At 40.0% G+C, this 21967-nt stretch overlaps 1 protein-coding gene across 8 annotated transcripts in view; it reads left to right on the plus strand.

Moving 5' to 3' along the window:
* AP2B1 (adaptor related protein complex 2 subunit beta 1) overlaps positions 1-21967 on the plus strand; it is a 131384-nt gene that overhangs the window by 29071 nt on the left and 80346 nt on the right. For all 8 annotated transcript variants that reach the window (XM_073879438.1, XM_073879441.1, XM_025851446.2 and 5 more), the window contains 5 exons: positions 1035-1280; positions 17889-18079; positions 19379-19600; positions 20102-20222; positions 20352-20447. In XM_073879438.1, coding sequence (XP_073735539.1) covers positions 1035-1280; positions 17889-18079; positions 19379-19600; positions 20102-20222; positions 20352-20447 — 876 coding nt within the window. The remainder of the gene's footprint in view (positions 1-1034; positions 1281-17888; positions 18080-19378; positions 19601-20101; positions 20223-20351; positions 20448-21967) is intronic.

A 21967-nucleotide genomic window follows, 5' to 3' on the forward strand; every position in this document is an offset into this window, starting at 1 on the left:
GGAACACAAGTAGGGGGAGTGGGAGAGGGAGAAGCAGGCTCCCCATGGAGCAGGGAGCCCGATGCGGGGCTCAATCCCAGGACCCTGGCCAGGATCATGACCTGAGCCGAAGGCAGATGCTTAACGACTGAGCCACCAGGCACCCCACGACATTTCGTTCTTTCTGTGTGGTGGTTCATAGATGGGCTACATCATTGGGAAGATAATTTAGTTTATGTTTTTTGGAAGTTAGCATGTACATAGGTTTATAATGTTTAAAGAAATTTTTTAATGTAGGGCAATTTAAGGAGTGTTCTCTTTGTACTGTATTTGGAAGCATTTGCTAATAAAGGAGAGTGTTCGGGTGCCTGGCTGGCTTAGTTGGTAGAGCATGCGACTCTTGATCTTGGGGTGATGAGTCAAACTCAAAGAGTTTGAGCCCCATGTTGGGTATAGAGATTATTTTAAAATAAACCCCTCATTAAAAAAAAAAAAAAGGGAGAATGTACCTCAGAGGGCCCTCTCTGCTGTTTAACTCTAGAAACTTAGATCGGGCCTAAACCAATTTCTCTTTTCCTCTGCTTTCTTGGCTATAGGCCCCAGAAAGTCCAGCCCTCTTTTCTTTCTGCTTGGTATTTGGAGCCTGACTCTGGAGTAGGACACATCTTTCCAATTCCTCATTTTTTCCCTGTTGTTAAGGCATGTTCACTAATGGCCAAGGGGATGGTAATACCAGCTTACTAAGCTTCTGCCTAGTCCTGGAATGAATCCTGCTGGGCATTTTTTCATTGTGCTTGTAAAACAGTTAAATGAATTCCTAACCTAAGCTCTTAAATAGGCAACTAAGATTTGTACTTAGGAAACAATAGCATGGGAGATGAGTGTTCTGATGTAGAATATAACTGGAAGCTTACATTAAGGAAATATTCTTTTGTGGTTTATAGAAACTAGACTGTTTACTTTTAGTCACCATGTACACCTGTAGTTGTCAATGATTCATCCTTCCTTCCTTCCTTCCTTTCTTTTCTTTTTCTTTTCTTTTTTTTTTTTTTTAGGACTGTGAAGATCCCAATCCTCTAATTCGGGCCTTAGCAGTCAGGACCATGGGGTGCATCCGGGTGGACAAGATTACAGAATATCTCTGTGAGCCTCTCCGCAAGTGCTTGAAGGATGAAGATCCCTATGTTCGGAAAACAGCAGCAGTCTGTGTGGCAAAACTCCATGATATCAATGCCCAAATGGTGGAAGATCAGGGATTTCTGGATTCTCTGCGGGATCTCATAGCAGATTCAAATCCAATGGTAATAAACCTCTGCTTTTATAAAGAGAGCAGTACTTACAGTGGGTTCCTTTAAAAAGCATGTTTAAAACAAATGTTTCGGGCATTGAAACATAGGTTAGCTATGAGAAACATGAATTCTGTGTGTCCTCACACAGTAGGTGTTTTCTGAAATGAAAACCAAGTACTAAAATACAAGGGTCTTAAAGCAAACCTTTGTATCATGCCTACCCTGTATTTGCTCAGAAACTGGTTCTTTCATCATTTTTTAAGAGGGTTTTACCTTAAATTTATATCAGTTTTAAAAAGATAATTTCTTTAGATGTTTGTGGTCTTTTCTGGTAGTGTGGGAATAGAAACCAAGTTATATTTAGTGCCTGATTATTGTAATGTATTCTTCTTCAGGAAAATTCTAGGACAAATTCTTTTTGCCAACTTATGTTCTAAATGTTTGGCAGCTAGAACATAATACCTTAAAGTTTGGGGGCCTTTTATTTCTCTTATTAATATTTTTACCTTTGTCCATATAATGAAGGGGAGAAAGTGGTATGTTGACTGTGCTAGTAACTGGAGCTCATTTGAATGGAGTGATTGATCACTAGGTACCATTATTGAGAAGATGGAGGGATATGGCCACTTCTTCTCCCCTTTTTTCCTAATGCATTGTTTACTTGGAGGTGAATAACTTTGAGTTAATCAGTGGATCACCTCTGAATACTTTCTTTGTTGAACGTTTTGAAATAGACTTGGAATTTGCCTTGAAATAGACATTGTTTCTCACTTGGGAATCATGTGCTCAGATCTCTGCTTTGATATTTCATTTGGTTCCTCTTATTCTTTGAGTAGCCTTGGCTTCTGTTTATTATCCGTCAAGTTTAGTATCAAGGTCAAAGGATGAAGCAAGCCACATTTTTTTTTTAAGGTGCTATTGTACTACCATCAGGAATCTTTTTTTTTTTTAAAGATTTTATTTATTTATTTATTTTGAGAGACAGAAAGAGAGAGAGAGCATGAGAGGGGGGAGGGTCAGAGGGAGAAGCAGACCCCGCTGAGCAGGGAGCCCGATGTAGGACTCGATCCCAGGACTCCAGGATCATGACCTGAGCCGAAGGCAGTCGCTTAACCAACTGAGCCACCCAGGCGCCCCTACCATCAGGAATCTTATAGCTACCTTCTGGGCACAGAAACTGGTGTGGGTGTGTATGTGCTGAAACCATGACTTCTGATAGGTATCACCACCAGTATTAGAAGAGTCAACCTTTCCTTTTTTTCCCTCCAGTAGGACCATGTGGCACCTGTTTTTTTTTTTTTTTAATTCCATAAAGAAAGAAAGTCAGGGCGCCTGGGTGGCTCAGTTGGTTGGGCGACTGCCTTCGGCTCAGGTCATGATCCTGGAGTCCCGGGATCGAGTCCCGCATCGGGCTCCCTGCTCAGCAGGGAGTCTGCTTCTCCCTCTGACCTTCCCCCCATCTCATGTGCTTTCTCTCTCATTCTCTCTGTCTCTCAAATAAATAAAAAATAAAATTAAAAAAAAAAAAAAGAAAGTCATAAGGCATTAGTATCTATTTTATAGAATGTTTAACTGGTCCCAAGTTGTGTTTTGGTGTTGCTTTTGAGTCACTGTTACCCTGAGCACCTGTCTTTGAAATTTTCTACTTGAGGACAAATGAGAAGATTAGAGTTTGGGCTCCATGCTCCAGGTTTCAGGCTTCCAGGTGAATGGGATATCATGCACTCAAATACTCATTGGGGCTAAGAATGTGGAGTGGAGTGAGGTGAAAATGAGTTCTAACTCATAGGTAATTCCAGTTTGGGGAGGAAAAGGCATTTTTATGCCAATGTAAATTCTTCAGAATAGAACCTATAAAATTAGATGGTCAGGGATAGGGGCTATCTAATGGTTTAGTAAAGAGGTTTTTTTGTTTTGTTTATTGTACCCAAGCGCTTAGATTTTTTTCCAGATCAGTTGAGAGGATGACACGATCTGGAACAAGCCTAATTTGACTTATTTTAAGTTTTCATTGTGGGGGAGGGGCTGGTTTTTGTCCAGCCCACCATACTTTCAAATAATACATGTACTTATACATATATTTATTTATACTTTTTATGGGAATTTTCAAACATTCAAAATTAGAGTGAATGAAAACAGTAGATAAATAAAATGAACCCATTTACCATCACCATATTCAATCAATCATTATCAACACGTGCCAGTCTTGTTTTTAGCTGTTTTCTCCCACGCCATATCTACATATACGGAAAACGGGCAACACGTCAATGGGTCTTTTTGAATGTAATATAACATTATAATAAACTATAATGCTCTTAAAAAATTTTTTTTTAAAGATTTTTTTATTTATTTGACAGAGACACAGCAAGAGAGGGAACACAAGCAGGGGGAGTGGGAGAGAGAGAAGCAGGCTTCCCACGGAGCAGGGAGCCCGAAGCGGGGCTCGATCCCAGGACCCTGGGATCACGACCTGAGCTGAAGGCAGACGCTTAACGACTGGGCCACCCAGGCACCCTGCTCTTAAAATTTCTTAACCTGTTTTTACACAACAAATCAGGAGGTGATTTGGAGGGACTTTCACAGTTATCTTTGAGAAAAGTTTTAGAGAATATTTAAGGTTAATTGGTAGATTTTGAGAGACTGTTTCAGGAATGACTGTTGTTTTACTGTGTTTATTGCCGATTTTCCTAGAGCAGGTATCAGCATTAATTACCTTTGGACCTATTGCCCTCTAAATAGAAAATCTTTCTGATTCTTGTCAGATTTCTAGTAGCAGAACTTTTCCCTGATACTGTTCAACTGATAACTAACAAGGCACACAGGGTGCAAAATTTAAGGTGGTACTCACATTCAGGTGTCAACTCTGTACCCGCACAAGCCTGAAAGTGGGGTGCCTCCTTAAATTTGTGCCTTGCTTGCCCTATTCTTATCCTGGGCTTACATTCAAATCAGTTTTTTGAACTCTTCATGCTTGTTTTAGTGAAGAACTGAAAAGCTTGGATTAAGATAGCCAGCAGACATACACGCCTACTTATTCTTGAACCCATACTTTTCATCTCAAACCATATGTCCTGCTCTTTACCAAAGAGTGTTAAAACTAACATTTAGACCACTGATTTTCCTTTTTTGTCAGCTGGGTCAGATACTGTTGATAGGGAACAGAGGAGTACATGAATTAAGGTGTAGTAGCTAAAACACCTAAGAAGTTCCTAAGGCTTATGATGACCATGTGTCCCTGGGAAAAAGGGAATTTAAATTTAATTGCATCCTATGCCAGATAGAAGCTTTTAGTTACAGTGTATTACTTAGTCCTCATATCTTTCCAGTGAAGCAGGGATTATTCCATATTAGAGATCAAGGTTTTCCCAAAGTCATACAGCTAGTGGTAGTGTAGCCAGGATTCTAACCTAGTCCTGAGTCCCAATACCCATTACTAGTCACTGCCTTCATGGATGTGTGTATACGATAGGATTAAGTATGTATATTCACACATACACATTTAGAACTGTTTGATTTTCTCAAAATGGTTAAAATTTTGAACATGTGAAGGCCTTTAATGATCTGTTTTACTATGGAAATCCTGAGTCCTCTTACTCTGATGATGGGTAGGAGTCCTCTTCACTGCTCTTGAGGAGTCATTTTGTTCCACTTTTTCAGAAGTTGTTCCACGTGGTGGCAGCATTGCACCAGCAAATATTAGAATCTCTTGCAAAACAAACAACCGTTTCCAGGGGGTTCTGCCTTAGGAATTTTCTCATGGCTCACTTCAGAAGGGCATCCTAGCTGTGAGAGCACAGGAACAGCTGCCGAAGTGAGTTTGAAATCTGAGAGGAGAATGTTGATCAAGATCTACATACTTTTGGGGTTATGTGGATCTCAGGCTGGTTCTTGGCGGTAGTGTACCTTGCTGCCAGTAAGAGAACTTTAATATGTTCTCATTCCCTTTTGCGGGGGAGGGGGATTCACACCTCGTTTTCCTGCAGTTATGCCATTTATACCAGTTAGGGCAGTCTTTCAGTGAAATACTATTTGAAAGAGAAAAGATAAACTTTGAAGTAAAAAAAAAAATTCTCTATTAAATTCTAGCTCAGCTTCCCTGGGTTGTTCCCTCTTCTGTTGAATGAGGGGAGCCATCGTAGACAGGTGTTGGGAGTATTTATTGAGCTGTTGCATAAAAAAGCACATCTACAAGTACTAGGCTGACGGGAGCTCACAAGAGTGATGGCTGCTGATCCTGTAATCATGAAGTAGACATTAGGCTACAATATTAAATTAAAATGTCCCGATTCCTTTGATAGCTGTATAAACTCATATAGTACAGTCTTTTCTGAGAGAATTAGAGCCAAACTTATTTTCAGATGCAGATTTTATTATTTGTTATTTCGAAAGTAAACCTGTATTCAGCATGAGGAACCACTTGGGAGCTACAGGAAAATAGCTCCCATGATTTCTTCACAGATGTCAGAATTTTTTAAATTTCCACTAAATGTATGTTTACGAGGAAAAAAAAGTGCTTTTGAGTGATAGTGACTATTCTGTAGCTTTTTCCCTCTGAGGCTTTTGAGGTATTCTGACTTCAGTTAACATGTTCATGCTAGAGTCTGCCACTCCGGAGACTTTCTCAACAGCCTTCACTGAGCAGTGTTTGCTTTTGTTTGTGAACTCTGTTCTTCTGAGTCCCGTTGACTTAGGGACTTTATCCCTTTGATCTCTGTCTTCCAAACCTTCTCAGTTCTGCTTCCATCACTCTCAGAGCTGCCCCCAGGAAGCCCTCTTGCACTGCTCTGCACCTGTCTGCCAAAGCACAAAGTACTAAATAAGTAAAAAACCTGTTTCTGTTTGCTGAGTGTTCTGGACAAGGAGTATGTTCTCAGAATTGCCTCAGCTTGACCCACAATAGCCTTTTGCAAAGGTTCTAGTTAAAACCCCCAGCTTCTTTTGATTGGAACTTATTCTAGAAAGCTGTTTTATGAAAAATAACCTCTTCTCAGAAAAAGTGTATACTTTAACTGTATGCTAGCCAGCTGTTGGTTTGTAACCCTCCTGGGAGTTTCCCTGGTGTAATCTGAAACCAGCCCCTTTTATGCAGAGGGCAGAGAGAGACCAGAGAAAGAGGCAGGCTACTCCAGGTTGGTAGGTGGCAATTCTAATAAGCAAAGAGAGCTTACATACAAGGCTTGCGTTGGGCAAAAGCAAGACAGCATGGATCCCTACCACCTGCCTGCCAAATCTTTTTTTTTTTTAAAGATTTTATTTATTTACTCAGAGACAGAGAGAGGGAGAGAGAGAGGGAGAGAGAGAGAGGCAGAGGGAGAAGCAGGCTCCCAAGGAGCAGGGAGCCTGATGTGGGACTCGATCCCAGGACTCTGGGACCATGACCCAAGCCGAAGGCAGATGCCTAACCATCTGAGCCACCCCTGCCTGCCAAATCTTTTAAACATTTTTTTTTTTTAGATTTTATTTATTTATTTGATAGAGCGAGAATGAGAGAGAGAGAGCACGAGAGGGAAGAGGGTCAGAGGGAGAAGCAGACTCCCTGCCGAGCAGGGAGCCCGATGCGGGACTCGATCCTGGGACTGCAGGATCATGACCTGAGCTGAAGGCAGTCGCCCAACCAACCGAGCTACCCAGGTGCCCCCTGCCTGCCAAATCTTAAAGGTTTATAAAGAGGCCTTAACTGGGTTCAGTCATGTATGCCAGGTGAAAGACAAGCAGAATCCCATTCCAAGGACAGGCATAGGATGAGAAGCCTCCAAGGCAAGGGCCGGGTCCCAGCTCACAGGTCTACTGGCGGTCACATCTTTTCGGTGACCATCCCCAACACCAGCATGTAGAAGCAGCGTGGTATCATGGCAGTGGTTCTCAATGGGGAGCGATTTTGCTCCCTAGGGGATGTTCAATAATATGTGGGAACACTTTTGGTTGTCACAACTAATGGGAGAGGTGCTACTGGCATCTAGTAGGTAGAGTCTAGAGATACTTTAAACATCCTACAGTGTATAGGACAGCCCCTTACGGCAAACAGTTATCCATCCCCAAGTCCAGTAGTGCTAAATTGTAAGAATTTGGATTATGAAGCTAGTATGTGGCCTTGAGGGCCAGAGTGGCAGCTGTTGTGAGTCTGGGTGTGGCTGCTCACTAGAAACATGGCCTTGAGCAAGTTATTTAAAATGAGCTTCAGTTTCCTCATCTGTAAAATGAATGTAATAATGCCTACTTTACTTGATTATTTTGAATATGAAGAGTAATTTAAAAATTTAATGCCTGATATTTGGTAAATGCTTAATAAACTGTAGCTATGGAGGAACAGAGCTAACATTGCGTACTTTCTGATCATTATAGTTTTCATTTAGGCCTTAGAAACTTGTGTTGTGGTTTGTTGTCAATCTGAGATGATATGTATTGAAAAACTCAAGTCTCTAGATCATTTTGTAAATGCAGGGATTTTTATCTGAATAATAAATGATGTCCTTGTGGGCTATGTTAAATTTTCTATTAAAGATAGGCCCAGAACACATAGAAAAACACAATGACCTCACTTAATTTATTATTTTATATGATTTCTCTTATCTCTCAGTGTATATTAAGTAGGAGAGTTTTAAAGTAAAATTTCATACATAAGTGAAGTTAGACCTGGATAATGCTCTTCATGCCAGAAGTCCATAAAGGAATTGTAGAGCTGGTAGAATTTTAGGTGTGTGTGAGAGTGTCAGTATGTGGTAGGCACTTAATAACAGTAATGTGGCAGGTAATATATTCAGTCTTGTCTGGGTTCCCCCAAGTGAGTAATGTTATATTTGGTACTAAAAGAGGATCCGCCATTAATTTCTGCAGGGATGGAGTAAGTAGAATCACTGAAGGCTGCTTTGATATAAGGCTGACTGCCCAGCTCTTGAATTTCCCACCGGTCGATCTGAATTCTTTTGTGTCTGTGCTTACTGGAGAAGCAGATGTTTTTGTTTTTCTTTATAATAAACTTTGGAAATCTTTCCGTGATTCTCACTTCTTTTAAAAAATTCATTATCAGTTTTTATTGTGTAAACTATTACCAACTTATAGTTTTTTTTTTTAATCTCATTTGGGAGGAATAATTCTAGATTTACAGAAAAGTTGCAAAGATAGTACAGAAAGTTCTCATGTATTCTTCACTCAGTTTCACTTAATGTTAACATCTTATATAACCATGGCACATTTGTCAAAACTAAGAAATTAGCATTGGTACATTATTATTAACTAGAGTACAGATTTTATTTGAATTTCACCTGTTTCAACACAAATGTCCTTTTGCTATTCTAGGATTCAATCCAAAATACCAAATTGCATTTAATCACTTCTTTTTATAAAGAGTTGACTCCCTCTTTTTGAAAAGTATCTCAAAAACAGAAAAGTGCTTTGTAATTATAAAATGTTACTCCCCTCCCCGCCCCAGTACTATATAGCATAGTGGTTAAAACTCAGACTCTGGAGCCAAAAAGACTTGGGTTTGTGTCCTGGTTCTGTCATTTCTTTCTTTTTTTTTTTATTTTAAAAGATTTTATTTATTTATTTGCTAGAGAGAGAGTGAGAAACAGCATGAGAGGGGAGAGGGTCAGAGGGGGAAGCAGGCTCCCCACTGAGCCAGGAGCCCGATGTGGGACTCAGTCCCAGAACTCCAGGATCATGACCTGAGCCGAAGGCAGTTGCTTAACCACCTGAGCCACCCAGGCACCCCTGGTTCTGTCATTTCTTAGCTCCCTAAACTTCTTAGTATCCTCATCTACAGAGTGAAGGTAGTAAATAATACTTCTATTGTAGGATTGTTGTGAACATTGAAGGATAGAGGGCTTGCAAAGCACTTAATCTTTTTTTTTTATTTGTTTACATATTTTCTTTTTTTTATTGTTAATCACCATACATTACATCATTAGTTTTTGATGTAGTGTTCCATGATTCATTGTTTGCGTATAACACCCAGTGCTCCATTCAGTACGTGCCCTCTTTAATACCCATCACCAGGCTGATCCATCCTCCCACCCCCCTTTCCTCTAGAACCCTCAGTTTGTTTCTCAGAGTCCATAGTCTCTCATGGTTCGTCTCCCCCTCCGATTCCCCCCCTTCATTTTTCCCTTCCTACTATCTTCCCTTTTTTTTTTTTTAACATATAATGTATTATTTGTTTCAGAGGTACAGGTCTGTGATTCAATAGTCTTACACAATTCACAGCGCTCACCATGGCACATACCCTCCCCAGTGTATCACCCAGCCACCCTGTCCCTCCCACCCCCCACCACTCCAGCAACCCTCAATTTGTTTCTTGAGATTAAGAATTCCTCATATCAGGGCGCCTGGGTGGCTCAGTTGGTTAAGCGACTGCCTTCAGCTCAGGTCATGATCCTGGAGTACCGGGATCGAGTCCCGCATCGGGCTCCCTGCTCAGCAGTGAGTCGGCTTCTCCCTTGGACCCTCCCCCCTCTCGTGCTCTCTCTATCTCATTCTCTCTCAAATAGATAAATAAAATCTAAAAAAAAAAATTCCTCATATCAGTGAGATCATATGATACATGTCTTTCTCTGACTTATTTCGCTCAGCATAATACCTTTTAGTTCCATCCATATCGCTGATGCAAATGGCAAGATTTCCCTTTTTTGATGGCTGCATAATATTCCATTGCATATATATACCACATCTTCTTTATCCATTCATCTGTTGATGGACATCTTGGCTCTTTCCGTAGTTTGGCTATTGTGGACATTGCTGCTATAAACATTGGGGTGCACATACCCCTTCGGATCCCTACATTTGTATTTTTGGGGTAAATACCCAGCAGTGCAATTGCTAGGTCATAGGGTAGCTCTATTTTCAACTTTTTGAGGAACCTCCATACCGTTTTCCAGAGTGGGTGCACCAGCTTGCATTCCCACCAACAGTGTAGGAGGGTTCTCCTTTCTCCGCATCCCCGCCAACATCTGTCGTTTCCTGACTTGTTAATTTTAGCCATTGTGACTGGTGTGAGGTGGTATCTCATTGAGGTGCAAAGCACTTAATCTTAAACATGGTATAGAGGAAGCCCTTCATAAGATAACTACTATTTATTGTCTATATTGTATAGTCATTGTGGAGTTGGATATTAATAATTTTAGAAGGGTTAATCTTTCCATTGCAAATTTACTTTTAAAAGATTTAATTTTTTGTATATGTTATTTAAAACCAGACATTGTTTTTTAGGGTAATTCTTTTTTTTGAAGATTTTATTTGTTTATTTGACAGAGAGAGAGAGAGAGCAGGAACACAAGCAGGGGGAGTGGGAGAGAGAGAAGCAGGCTTCTCGCCGAGCAGGGAGCCCGATGCGGGACTCGATCCCAGGACCCTGGGATCATGACCTGAGCCGAAGGCAGACGCCTGATGACAGCCACCCAGGCGCCCTTTTTAGGGTAATTCTGAGAACAGCTTACCCACAAATGAACCTAGGTATATTTACAGTGTTACTTACTACATCATTGCAGAATTACTTTTAAAAAGGTAATTATTCAAGGATATACCTTTTTTTTTTTTTTAAGTTTTTATTTATTTATTTGACGGAGAGACCAGAGAGCACAAGCAGGGGGAATGGCCGAGGGAGAAGGAGAAGCAGGCTCCCCGCTGAGCAGGGAGTCTGATGTAGGGCTTGATCCCAGGACCTTGGGATCATGACCTGAGCCAAAGGCAGACACTTAACCAACTGAGCCACTCAGGTGCCCCTCAAGAATAAACCTTTAAAACAGTTTTCATCAGCAACTTCTGGAAAACTGGATCTGTTGTACATAGTGCCCCAAAAGATCACAGCTCATTCCTTTCTTAGTGTCCCCTTTAAGATGATCTCAAGACTCTTACTGTGGCAGGGATTACTTTGCTCTCAAAAGGGAGCTAATAAGTGGTGTGATAATAAATTTTTGTTTTGTTCATGTTGCAGCTTGCTCTGGTATAATTTTAGGGTTTGTGGGCGAAGTAACTCTGGTTGTTAGGAGTGCCTTTTGTCTGCTTGTAGATACCTGCTTGTATTGTAGTGTTTTGGCTTTGCATTTTGTCAGATTGTATCTTAAGCCACTTTAAGTAATGAATTTTACTGAGTCTTATTTGTAAATCTTGTTACCGTGTATTCAGACCTTCTTGTCATAATGAGCTATGTTGACTCAACTTCCTTATTCCTGGGAGGAAGAGGGGAAAGATGGCACGTTACAGAACGTAATATATTGGCATATTATCTGCTGGCATTCTGGATGTGTGCTGGATTAAAGTATGAGCTTTAAGTTTTACTTATTTGAGGGGAAAATAATTAACTGGTACCACATAGTCATTGTGTCCTTAAGGAGCCAATAACGACTGAAACATGCTTAGAACAAATACATGTTGCCTGGTGCTTTAATACCTCATTTGGGGCAGCTCTGTGAAGGAGAAAGCGAGAGTCCTAATGTTGCTGATTTTTAGGAGGATAAAATATGTACCACCTATATATTTCAGCATAATAATTTTGGTCAGTTATTCCGCTTTCACTTGATTTAATTAAGTCTTTAGGGGTACCAGCCCAAAGGATTGTAAATTGAACAGGAAAACTGAAGTATAAGTCTTTTCGGAGTGTGTGACCTTGAAGGTCATTGCTGGAAAAGAAAGTCCTCTAAGTAGTAATTTGTTAATAGGGGGAAGTCACTGTACTGGAAAGTGAATTCTCTCTTGGGTTCTGAGGGTATGGAAATGGAGGTGCAGAATGAAAGTCATTCAAAGGGACGGGGAAATGGGTGGGAGAGTTCTTATAAAGGAGCTTCTGTCTATGACACTCCAGTCCTTCTGTAGATCTTCATTTCCCTTCTAGAGTACTTTTTTACAGGATCATTTTTATTTTAACCATATCTGCAGCTCCAGCTTGCTTTTTTTTTAAGAAGATCAAATTTATGTCCTCACAATTGGTGCATATCAGATAGGGGTAGCTTCATAAATCAGATTTTATAGCTGGATAGTAAATATAGGAGCTGTCAGGATAGGATTATCTCTGAAATATATAAAGTAGAAGAATACATTTTTCTCCTTGTATAAATCTGTATGTCACCTTTGCCTGGAAATAATGTTTTGATTATATTATCCTCCCCCAGCTCTGATTTTTCTTTCCCTTTTTCCCAGCTGGAGTTCGCAGTTCTTGGCACTTCTGTAAATACTAGAGGCAGAGTGATGAGTACTCAGAAACTGGAATCAGACACAAACCTTTAGCTCATAGTCAAGCACTATCCCTTTCTAGCCATTTACTAAGCAAGTCACTAACTTCTCTAAACTGATTTATAAATTCATTTTTAAAGCCTGTTTCCTTGGGTGACTGGGTGGTTCAGTCAGTTAAGCATCTGGCTCTTGATTTTGGCTCAGGTCATGATCTCAGGATCCTGTGATTGAGTCCTGCATTGGGCTCTGCACTCAGCAGGGAGTCTGTTTGAGATCCTCTCCCTCCCCCTACTTGTGCAGGCACACTCTCTCTCAAATAAGTAAATAAATAAATAAGGCTTAAAAAAAACAAAACAAAACCCTGTTTCCTTATCTGTAATAAGTGGATTTTGATAGCAACTACCTCAGTTGCTGTGAGGATTAATGGCACATAGTAAGTGTTCAATATGTTTTAGCAGTTACTGTCTTTTATCTCTTTGTACAGCCTTCTGTATTAGATAGAGTATAAAGTAAATCACAAATTGCTTACTTTAAAAAAAAAACTCAACGGACTGCAAGGGTCCATGAGGAACTATCACATTGAAGAGAAGTCTGTAGTTAAGGCAGAGAAACATTTGTCTAGTAGGGAATGTGATTTTATTTATTTTTTATTTTTATTTTTTTAAGATTTTATTTAATTGACAGAGAGAGAGACACAGCGAGAGAGGGAACACAAGCTCGGAGAGTGAGAGAGGGAGAAGCAGCCTTCCTGCTGAGCAGGGAGCCCGATGCAGGGTTCAATCCCAGGACCTTGGGATCATGACCTGAGTTGAAGGCAGACGCTTAACAACTGAGCTGCCCAGGTGCCCCGGGAACGGGGCATTTTATATGCGTGATTTTATATGCATCTATATATGTATGCTTTTGTACATAAGTATGTGTATAGATGTTTGTGTCTAATATCTGTATAAAGTATACATATTAGGTCTACAGTGGTGGAGTAGGGAGGAGGAATGTTTAGTTGCAGCCTCCCCAAGAAACACCATAATTGGGAGGCAAGATGCATAAAAGAAACTTTTTTTTTACGGTATATATGTTTTCCTTTGTAACCTAGATGCCAGCTTTTTATAAATCAACTGATGTATTGAGAAAACTCATTTAAGAAACCCTATTCATAAATCCACTTTTAAAAATTTTTATTGTTAAGTTAATCACCATACATTACATCATTAGTTTTTGATGTAGTGTTCCATGATTCATTGTTTGCATATAACACCCAGTGCTCCACGCAGAATGTGCCCTCTTTCATACCCATCACCAGGCTAACCCATCCCCCCACCTCCCTCCCCTCTAGAACCCTCAGTTCATAAATCCATTTTTAAGCAAAACTTCTTTGGAAACTCCTTTCTGGGGTGCCTGACTGGCTCAGTTGGTGGAACATGCTACACTGGATCTCACGGTTGTGAGTTCGAACCCCATGTTGGGTATAGAGATTACTTAAAATCTTAAAAAAAAAAAAAAAAGACTTGAGAACTGTAGTTTTTTGTTTTTGTTTTTTTTTGAGATTGTAGTTAAAGGTTCTTGTTCTCTTTCTGGCAATGTTTCCTAAGAGAAATGCTAGTTTTCTAGGGGAGAAATGTTATGCATGTGAGTCTTAGTTCAAAATCAAAGTGATGGTTCAAGTGAAAGAGACATAACCTTTGTTTTAATACACAGGTATATCAAAGCAGTTACTGCAGGGGTTAGATTTGTTCTTTGTGATACTGAATTATTGTTGGGAGAAGTCGTAATAGAAAGAGGAAGTAAATCTTAAGTTTCAATCTATTATTTTTAGAATTTATTTTTAGAAATAAACAGTATGTGTGCTATGTACATAATACAAAATTCCAAAGAAACAGAGCATAAACACTGACAGGTGAGTTGCCTATATACCCTAACCACCCAGTTGCTGTCTTGAAGTCAGTCTTTTTTCTCTACTTTAGATTCAGTGTGACTAGCTTATTTTAAGTTTCCCTTAGGATGAGACCAGGAGAACACCAAGCAATCCCTATGGGCCCCCTTCATATGTTTCTGAAATCATAACAACCTGTGAGGATTAGGAGATAAAAGTGGAAAGGTAGAAGAGAAGGAACTTGAAGTTTTAGAGGAACAGAATTTTGTTATTGGGGATGTGTTTTTCTCTAGTTGGCCATTGGCTCAGTAGCTGTTTGGCAGTGATCTCTTTTCTCAATGCAGGCTTTTATAAACATAATCCTGTAATCTGGTCTCTGGATCTTTTAATTAGATTTACTTTTCCCTATTTCCTTTTTTGTTTTAATGTGATAACAAGCGGAAATTGCCTGTTTTGCCACCAGAACATATACTTCATTAGCCACATTTGTACACTTAGTTTAATTTCCAATTGCCTATGGTAATGACAGAGGAATTCTAATTGTTCATTCTGTTCAGCATCCTTCTGTTCTCTTTCCTCCACATTGCTTTTTTCTAATTCCCTCAATTCTGACCTTTTCTTTTTCTACATTTCCTATTAACAGACTTTATATCTAACATATAATTTTTTAACATTAAAATAATTTATTTTTAAAGATTTTTATTTATTTATTGAGAGAGAGAGAGAATGGTAGAGAAGAGAGCACGAGAGGGAAGAGGGTCAGAGGGAGAAGCAGACTCCCTGCTGAGAGGGAGTCCCTCTGTCCTGGGACTCCAGGGTCATGACCTGAGCCGAAGGCAGTCGCTTAACCAACTGAGCCACCCAGGCACCCTACATTAAAATAATTTAACTGGCAGAAATGGTAAGTTGTAGTAGGACCTTTTATCTTGGACAGCCAGTAACTAAGATTGGGCCTATGGTGGCAGTTATATTTGAAAACAGGCATTTGGTCTTCCCATATAATATTTGATCCTTTATACCATAATCAGATCTATCAGGTGTATAGGATGTGGGGAATCTCTTTTCCCTGCATGTAAAGCACCTGAGATAATGCAGGGGATTAGTATTTCACTCTTTATGCCTTTTATTTGTCACTAAATCCCATGCTTGATGATAGCAAACAAAAATGAAGTCAGAAAAGAACTTTATACATGGTACCATGTGGTAGGTGGACTAGATAATTCTCCTGATTTTTCTTAATAACAGTAATATTCTATCTATAATCAGACTTAACAAGGGAGCCTTTGATTTTTCATCTTAGAATTTTATGATCACTAAATTATAGCTGAAGATGATTCCATTCATAGCATCATACTTTTTTTTTTTTAAGATTTATTTATTTGAGAGAGAGAGAGCGTGTGCATGCGAGCGGGGAGAGGGGCAGAGGGAGAGGGAGAGAGAGAATCCCAAGCCGACTCTGCACTGAGCACGGAGCCTGACTCGGGGCTCAATCCCACAACCCTGAGATCATGACCTGAGCTGAAACCAGGAGTTGGTCGCTTAACTGACTGAGCCACCCAGGCACCCTGTGACATCATACCTTTTACATAATGATGAATATTGTCATAAGTGTATTATTTGATTAAAAAAATCATATTCTCTAGACATTTATCTTCTGGGATAATCTGCAGACTACTCAGATAAGGTGGCTACTAAAATCAGTAGCTGAATTGTGGCTATTATGTTTCTTCACTTGTTGGCGAAAGGATAATTATACAACTCTTAGTTTCTCAAGCTTTTAGCAAGGCACTTTAGTAAGAATTAAGAAATGAGTTGATGTTTTTGAGAACATTTTAATGTGTGTAATTACTGAAGCTGCTATCTCTTATCACATCTCATTGATACTTAGAGAATATTTATATTTAGCCTTACCTTGCTGGTCTTCAGTAACTTCTGGGAGCTTCACTGTGAAATGTGGTTTTCGGGGTGCCTGGCTGGCTCAGTCGGTAGAGCATGCGATTCTTGATCTTGGGGTTGAGTTCAAGCCCCACATTGGGCATAGAGATTACGTTAAAAAAAATGTGGCTTTAAGATTCACTTGTATAGGGCCATAGGATAGTTTTCTTTGTATGTATGCGTGTTTTATTTTGGGTGTTTTTGCAATTTTTAAATTACTTTAAACGTCATTGACTGTAAATGTATTAGTTATATCAGAGATACTCTATAATTTTCATAAAGAGTGTTTACTTTTTTTCTTGTAACGTGGATTCCCAGATCTGTAAGTCAGGATGCAGTTGTACTTTTTTTTCCTTTTCTTTCTTTCTTTTTTTTTTTGGAAGGAGTGCACTCATGTGAGTGGGGGTAGGGGTGGCAGAGGGGGAGAGAGAATCTTAAGCAGGCTCCATGCTTGGTGTGGAGCCTGACACAAGGTTTGATCTCACAACCTTGAGATCATGCCCTGAGCTGAAATCAAGAATCAGTTGCTTGACTGAGCCACCCAGGCGCCCCACAAGTGTACTTTCTTATATTCGGTAGCAGTTTTTCACATATCATACTGCCTGAAAGATCGTATTTGAGGTACTGTATTTCATTGATTCTGAGATGGCATTGATTATAAGATGCATTATTATTTTCTGTATTACTTGGAAAGAAACGTGCTTCCTATTAAACCGACATACCTTTTTTTTTTTTTTAAGATTGATTTATTTGAGAGCGTGTGCATGTGAGCATTGGCGGGGGAGGGGCAGAGGGAGAGGGAAAGAGAGTCTTAAGCAGACTCCGCACTGAGTTTGGAGGGCCACACAGACTCAATCTCATGACCCTGAGATCACCACCTGAGGCAAAACCAAGAGTCAGATGCTTAACTGACTGAGCCATCCAGGCACCCTCAACTGACATGCCTTTGATTATAAAATGCATCTCAGTTTCAGAGATGTTAATGTGAAAAACTGTGCAACTTAGTGCAACTCTTGATGAGTTATGGTAATAGTACCACCTAAAATTTGCCTAAAGCTTTATAGAAAGCACTTATACATGTGTTTTTTTGATTTGGTCCTTAAACTAAAACTATTCTGTGAGGTGGATTAAATTATTCCCAGTTTTCAGATGAGGAACATCTCCCAGCATGTCATTCAGTAGTGAACTAAGGTTTCAAGCTCACATTTTCTTACTCTGAGACTCATGACATGATTGACAGTATCAGCCCCCCCGCGCCCCATACATGCCCAAACAGCTCTAAAACTTTTGGTCCTTTGCCAGGCTAATGTACATGTTTAAACTTCATTGATCTTAAAACTGTTCATATGTCTTGATTCTAATGATAGGGTTGAATACTATTAAAATTATTGTTTTAATGGTAAATTATGTGTGACTATCTGCTAATAAACGAATTGTTTTAATTCTGGGTTCCTCACCACCAGGAAGCTATATAGGCCATCATTGGTGGTTTAATACATATTTTGAAAGCAGTTTATGTTTCTAGCTGTCTAGGTAAAATGTTCAGGAATGGTTATGAGTTGAGATCTATGAAGTGATCCAGAGAAGATTAAGTATTTGTTTATAATTGTACTGTTCTTGCTAAATCAAGGTCATGTCTGTTTCTTTCCCAGGTGGTGGCTAATGCTGTAGCAGCATTATCTGAAATCAGTGAATCTCACCCAAACAGCAACCTACTTGATTTGAACCCACAGAACATTAATAAGCTGCTGACAGCCCTGAATGAGTGCACTGAATGGGGCCAGATTTTCATCTTGGACTGCCTGTCTAATTACAACCCTAAAGATGACCGGGAGGCTCAGAGGTCAGTTCTGTTTTCCTGGATAGTATCTGGGAGACTTGCCTGTTTGAATAAGTTCTACTGTCTGTATTAGAATAAGGGTCTCTTGGGGCGCCTGGGTGGCTCAGTCGTTAAGCGTCTGCCTTCGGCTCAGGTCATGATCCCAGGGTCCTGGGATGGAGCCCCGCATCGAGCTCCCTGCTTGGTGGGAAGCCTGCTTCTCCCTCTCTTACTCCCTCTGCTTGTGTTCCTGCTCTCGCTATCTCTCTCGCTCTGTCAAATAAATAAAATCTTAAAAAAAAAAAAATAAAAGAATCGTAGCCCTCATGGAACACTTATTCTGAGGGATGGGGCAAAAGTATATATAATACAATATATAATATGTCAGAGGATGATAAGCCCTAACAGGAAATACAAAGTAGGGAGGAGATCTAAGAAATGCTGGGCATTTGGGGATGAGGAATTGTATTTTGTAAAAGGGTAGTCAGGGAAGGTCGCTGAGAAGGTGGCATTTGTATAAAGACCTGAGGGAAGTCAGGGAGTCAGCCAGTTAGATACCGGAGGAAGGGAGAGAAACCCCACTTACTTATCTTGAATCCTTAACTGAATATAAGTCACTTAGCATCTCAGTTGCCCAAGAGCTATCAAAATTAGGTTAATTTCTGAAGAACCCTCAACAGATAATTACATACTCAAGATTTAGTGAGACCTTTAAGTGTAGGTAGGCAGGGGCTAGGAGAACGGGGGAAGGGTTTGGGAGAATATTGCAGTGGTGTTCTGTTACTTAAAAAGCCTTTCAGAGATTTCCTTATTATCATGAAGGTAAGGCGTTGTCTTGTTTTCCTGCTCAACTCATCTCCTCCTGCATCTTATGAAACCTTCAGTCACGGTTGATATCTCTCACTATGAAGTAACTCTCGGAACTTAATTTGACATCCTGTAGGTTGAGGAGAAATGGGTTCTCTCAACCAAAGGCAGGGAGCCCTTGTGTAATATGGGGAGATGGAGAAGACTGTAAAACAGGAGGGTAAATGGTGTGAGCCTCAAGTGTTTGGGGTATTGCCTAGTTTCCTTCCAGTTTGAGCATCCCTTATTTTGGTCTCCTGAAGTCTTCTGATGTCCCTGCTCTGTCTGTAGTTTGCTGGGAATGAAGCTTCTGCAGTGTAGGATCCCAGTTTTGTCTACACATGGAGCTTTGAGTTTTCTAACCGATTCTCTTGTTTCTTGATACTTGGGCCATGGGACTCTGACACAGTACGCTATGGGCTGGATTGAGCAAAGAAATTATAATTCAAGATGTTAATTTTCCTTTTCTGCCCTCAGCATCTGTGAGCGTGTGACTCCCCGGCTATCTCATGCCAACTCAGCAGTGGTGCTTTCAGCGGTAAAAGTCCTAATGAAGTTTCTGGAGTTGTTACCCAAGGACTCTGACTACTACAACATGCTGCTGAAAAAGTTGGCCCCTCCACTTGTCACTTTGCTGTCTGGGGAGCCAGAGGTGCAGTACGTCGCCCTGAGGAATATCAATCTAATTGTCCAGAAAAGGTTGGGAAACAATGAATTGGTGATTACAGTGTTTGTGATTTTGAATTAAGCTTAATAATAACGATATTACAGAGGCCATTATCAAGTTCTTTTTAATATATGGAAATGAAAATGTTGTATGGCAGAGCAGCTTGCCCAGGATCAGGAGGCTAACAGTTGCTTTTGGAGTGTTCCTGTGGTAAACACTTGGTGTTGCTCTGCAGCTTAGTTTGTTTTCTGATGAGCCTCCTGATAGTGTACCAGCTAGTGCCTGCTTCATATGGTTTAGGCCATAGTTTAGAGCCAGATTGTTGTTCTTCCAGCAGTTCTTAGCAATATGTACCCTAGCCCTTAAAAATTGTCTGCCAAATGAGAAACTGGTTAGAGGGGTATAAAGGAAGTGTGTGAGGTTTGGCGGGTGGGGTGAAGTGGCTGGAGCACAGATTAGATATTCATACAGACTTAGAAGGATATATCAGTTTACATCTCGCCTTCCTTATCGTGTGTTTCTGTGTACCACAGGCCTGAAATCTTGAAACAGGAAATCAAAGTCTTCTTTGTGAAGTACAATGATCCCATCTATGTTAAACTAGAGAAACTGGACATCATGATTCGTTTAGCATCCCAAGCCAACATTGCTCAGGTCAGCCTTAAAGCAGATTCAAGTTTATAAATCACTTAGATCTTAAGGTCTGGCCTTCAGAAGCTGCTAGGCCATGAAATTGCTGTTTGAGAATCCTTACTGATTGTTCACTTCCTGGATTTTTAACAGGTTCTGGCAGAATTAAAGGAATATGCCACAGAGGTGGATGTTGACTTTGTTCGCAAGGCTGTGCGGGCCATCGGACGGTGTGCCATCAAAGTGGAGGCAAGTGTCTGATGGTAGTTGGGATCACATTATGGGATTTAGAATGTTCTTTTCATTCCTTTTTTTAAAATGCGTTTTTTAAATTTATTAAAATAATAAAACACGTAGTTAAAATTCCTAGAGGGAATAATTTTTAACTTCTTCTAGTTTCAGTTACTTTGCTGCTTCCATATTTCTAAATAATATGGTATTTATTGATTTACCAATTACAGATATTATCTATTAACTTTGTGCTGTGAGTTAAGTAACAGTTCATGTACCCCACCATTCCTACTTGAACCCTCCTATTCTCCAATAGTTATATCATGAGGTTTTTTCCTTCCTATATTGATTATCTTTGTAAATTGAGATAATATGCCTTCATTTATTGTTCTGTCAACTAAAGGCTTGCAAAACTTTCTACCCCTATTATGACCAAATAGTAGAGCCAGTATAATACAAATGATTATATTTTCTTTCTTATAGAGTCTTTTGTTTTTTTCTGGAGTTTCTGTAATGGCCTTTCTTTTTTTCTTGCATTGTGTGTCTTCATGGCATCCCTGTCTTCCAGCTTTTCAAGCATAGTATCAAACGTGTAAACCTTTTGTCCGGCACCCTTCTGTCTTCTGGTCCTCTGTCCTCTCACTTGCTCCAGTCCGGCTTATTGCTTGTTTGGCCTCTGCACAGCCATCATTCCATGGGGCCTCTCTTCATAACTCTTTCTTGTTATTGGTACTTCTCTCACAGCATTCATTTTTGTGTGATTGCAATAGCTTCTTGAGTCTCTGGGGATATGAATTACAGTGTTTTGTGTCTGCGGTTTAAATTTAATTATCTGGAGTATCGAATGGTGACCACTGCATGTCTGTATATAATTTTTTCATTGAGGTGTACAGCACACATATAATAAATTGCAACCCATTTATATTTAAGAATGAGAGAAAAGTCAATCAGGACTTCTGTGGGCGTAGGCTGGGCTACTGACTAACAGGTTTCTGCTTTAGGGCAGGGAGTTGATCTTTACTTCAATGTCCTCTGAAAGAGCTTCTCTGTGATCTTTGAGGGCAGATTGATTTTTAGCTTGGTTGCAGCCTTCCAGTAGGTGTTATGGGCTACAACTTGCATTGCCCTACTTCATCAATCTCCAGTCCTCCATTTGTTCATCATTCAGAAATGTGTTGGAATTAATGAAGGCCTCTGTTTGCTATGATGTGGATTCAGAGCTCCCTGTTTGTTCTTGCTGCTTGACTGTATGCAGTTCTGCTTAGAGTCAGAGGGTTGGACCATATGATTTGTCAAGGATACTAAAATAATTTGTACAGTCTGTCCAGTACTTCTTGGGAATGGAAGGAAACAGATGCTGTGTCAGAGAAGCATCTATGAAAACCAAGTTCCTGATTGGCCTTCCTTGTTTTTATTTGAGACAGGGCTGCTTCATGTCAGTTACCACTGATAAATCATTCAGCAGTTCAGTTGTTGGAGCAAGACTTAGTTAATTCATCCTGGTTTCTACTCCTGGTTCTCATAGCCTAGTTGCTTCA

Source organism: Callorhinus ursinus, unplaced genomic scaffold (genome assembly GCF_003265705.2).
Source record: "Callorhinus ursinus isolate GAN/ISIS: 27379988/994484 unplaced genomic scaffold, GSC_fseal_2.0 scaffold34, whole genome shotgun sequence".
NCBI lineage: Eukaryota > Metazoa > Chordata > Mammalia > Carnivora > Otariidae > Callorhinus > Callorhinus ursinus.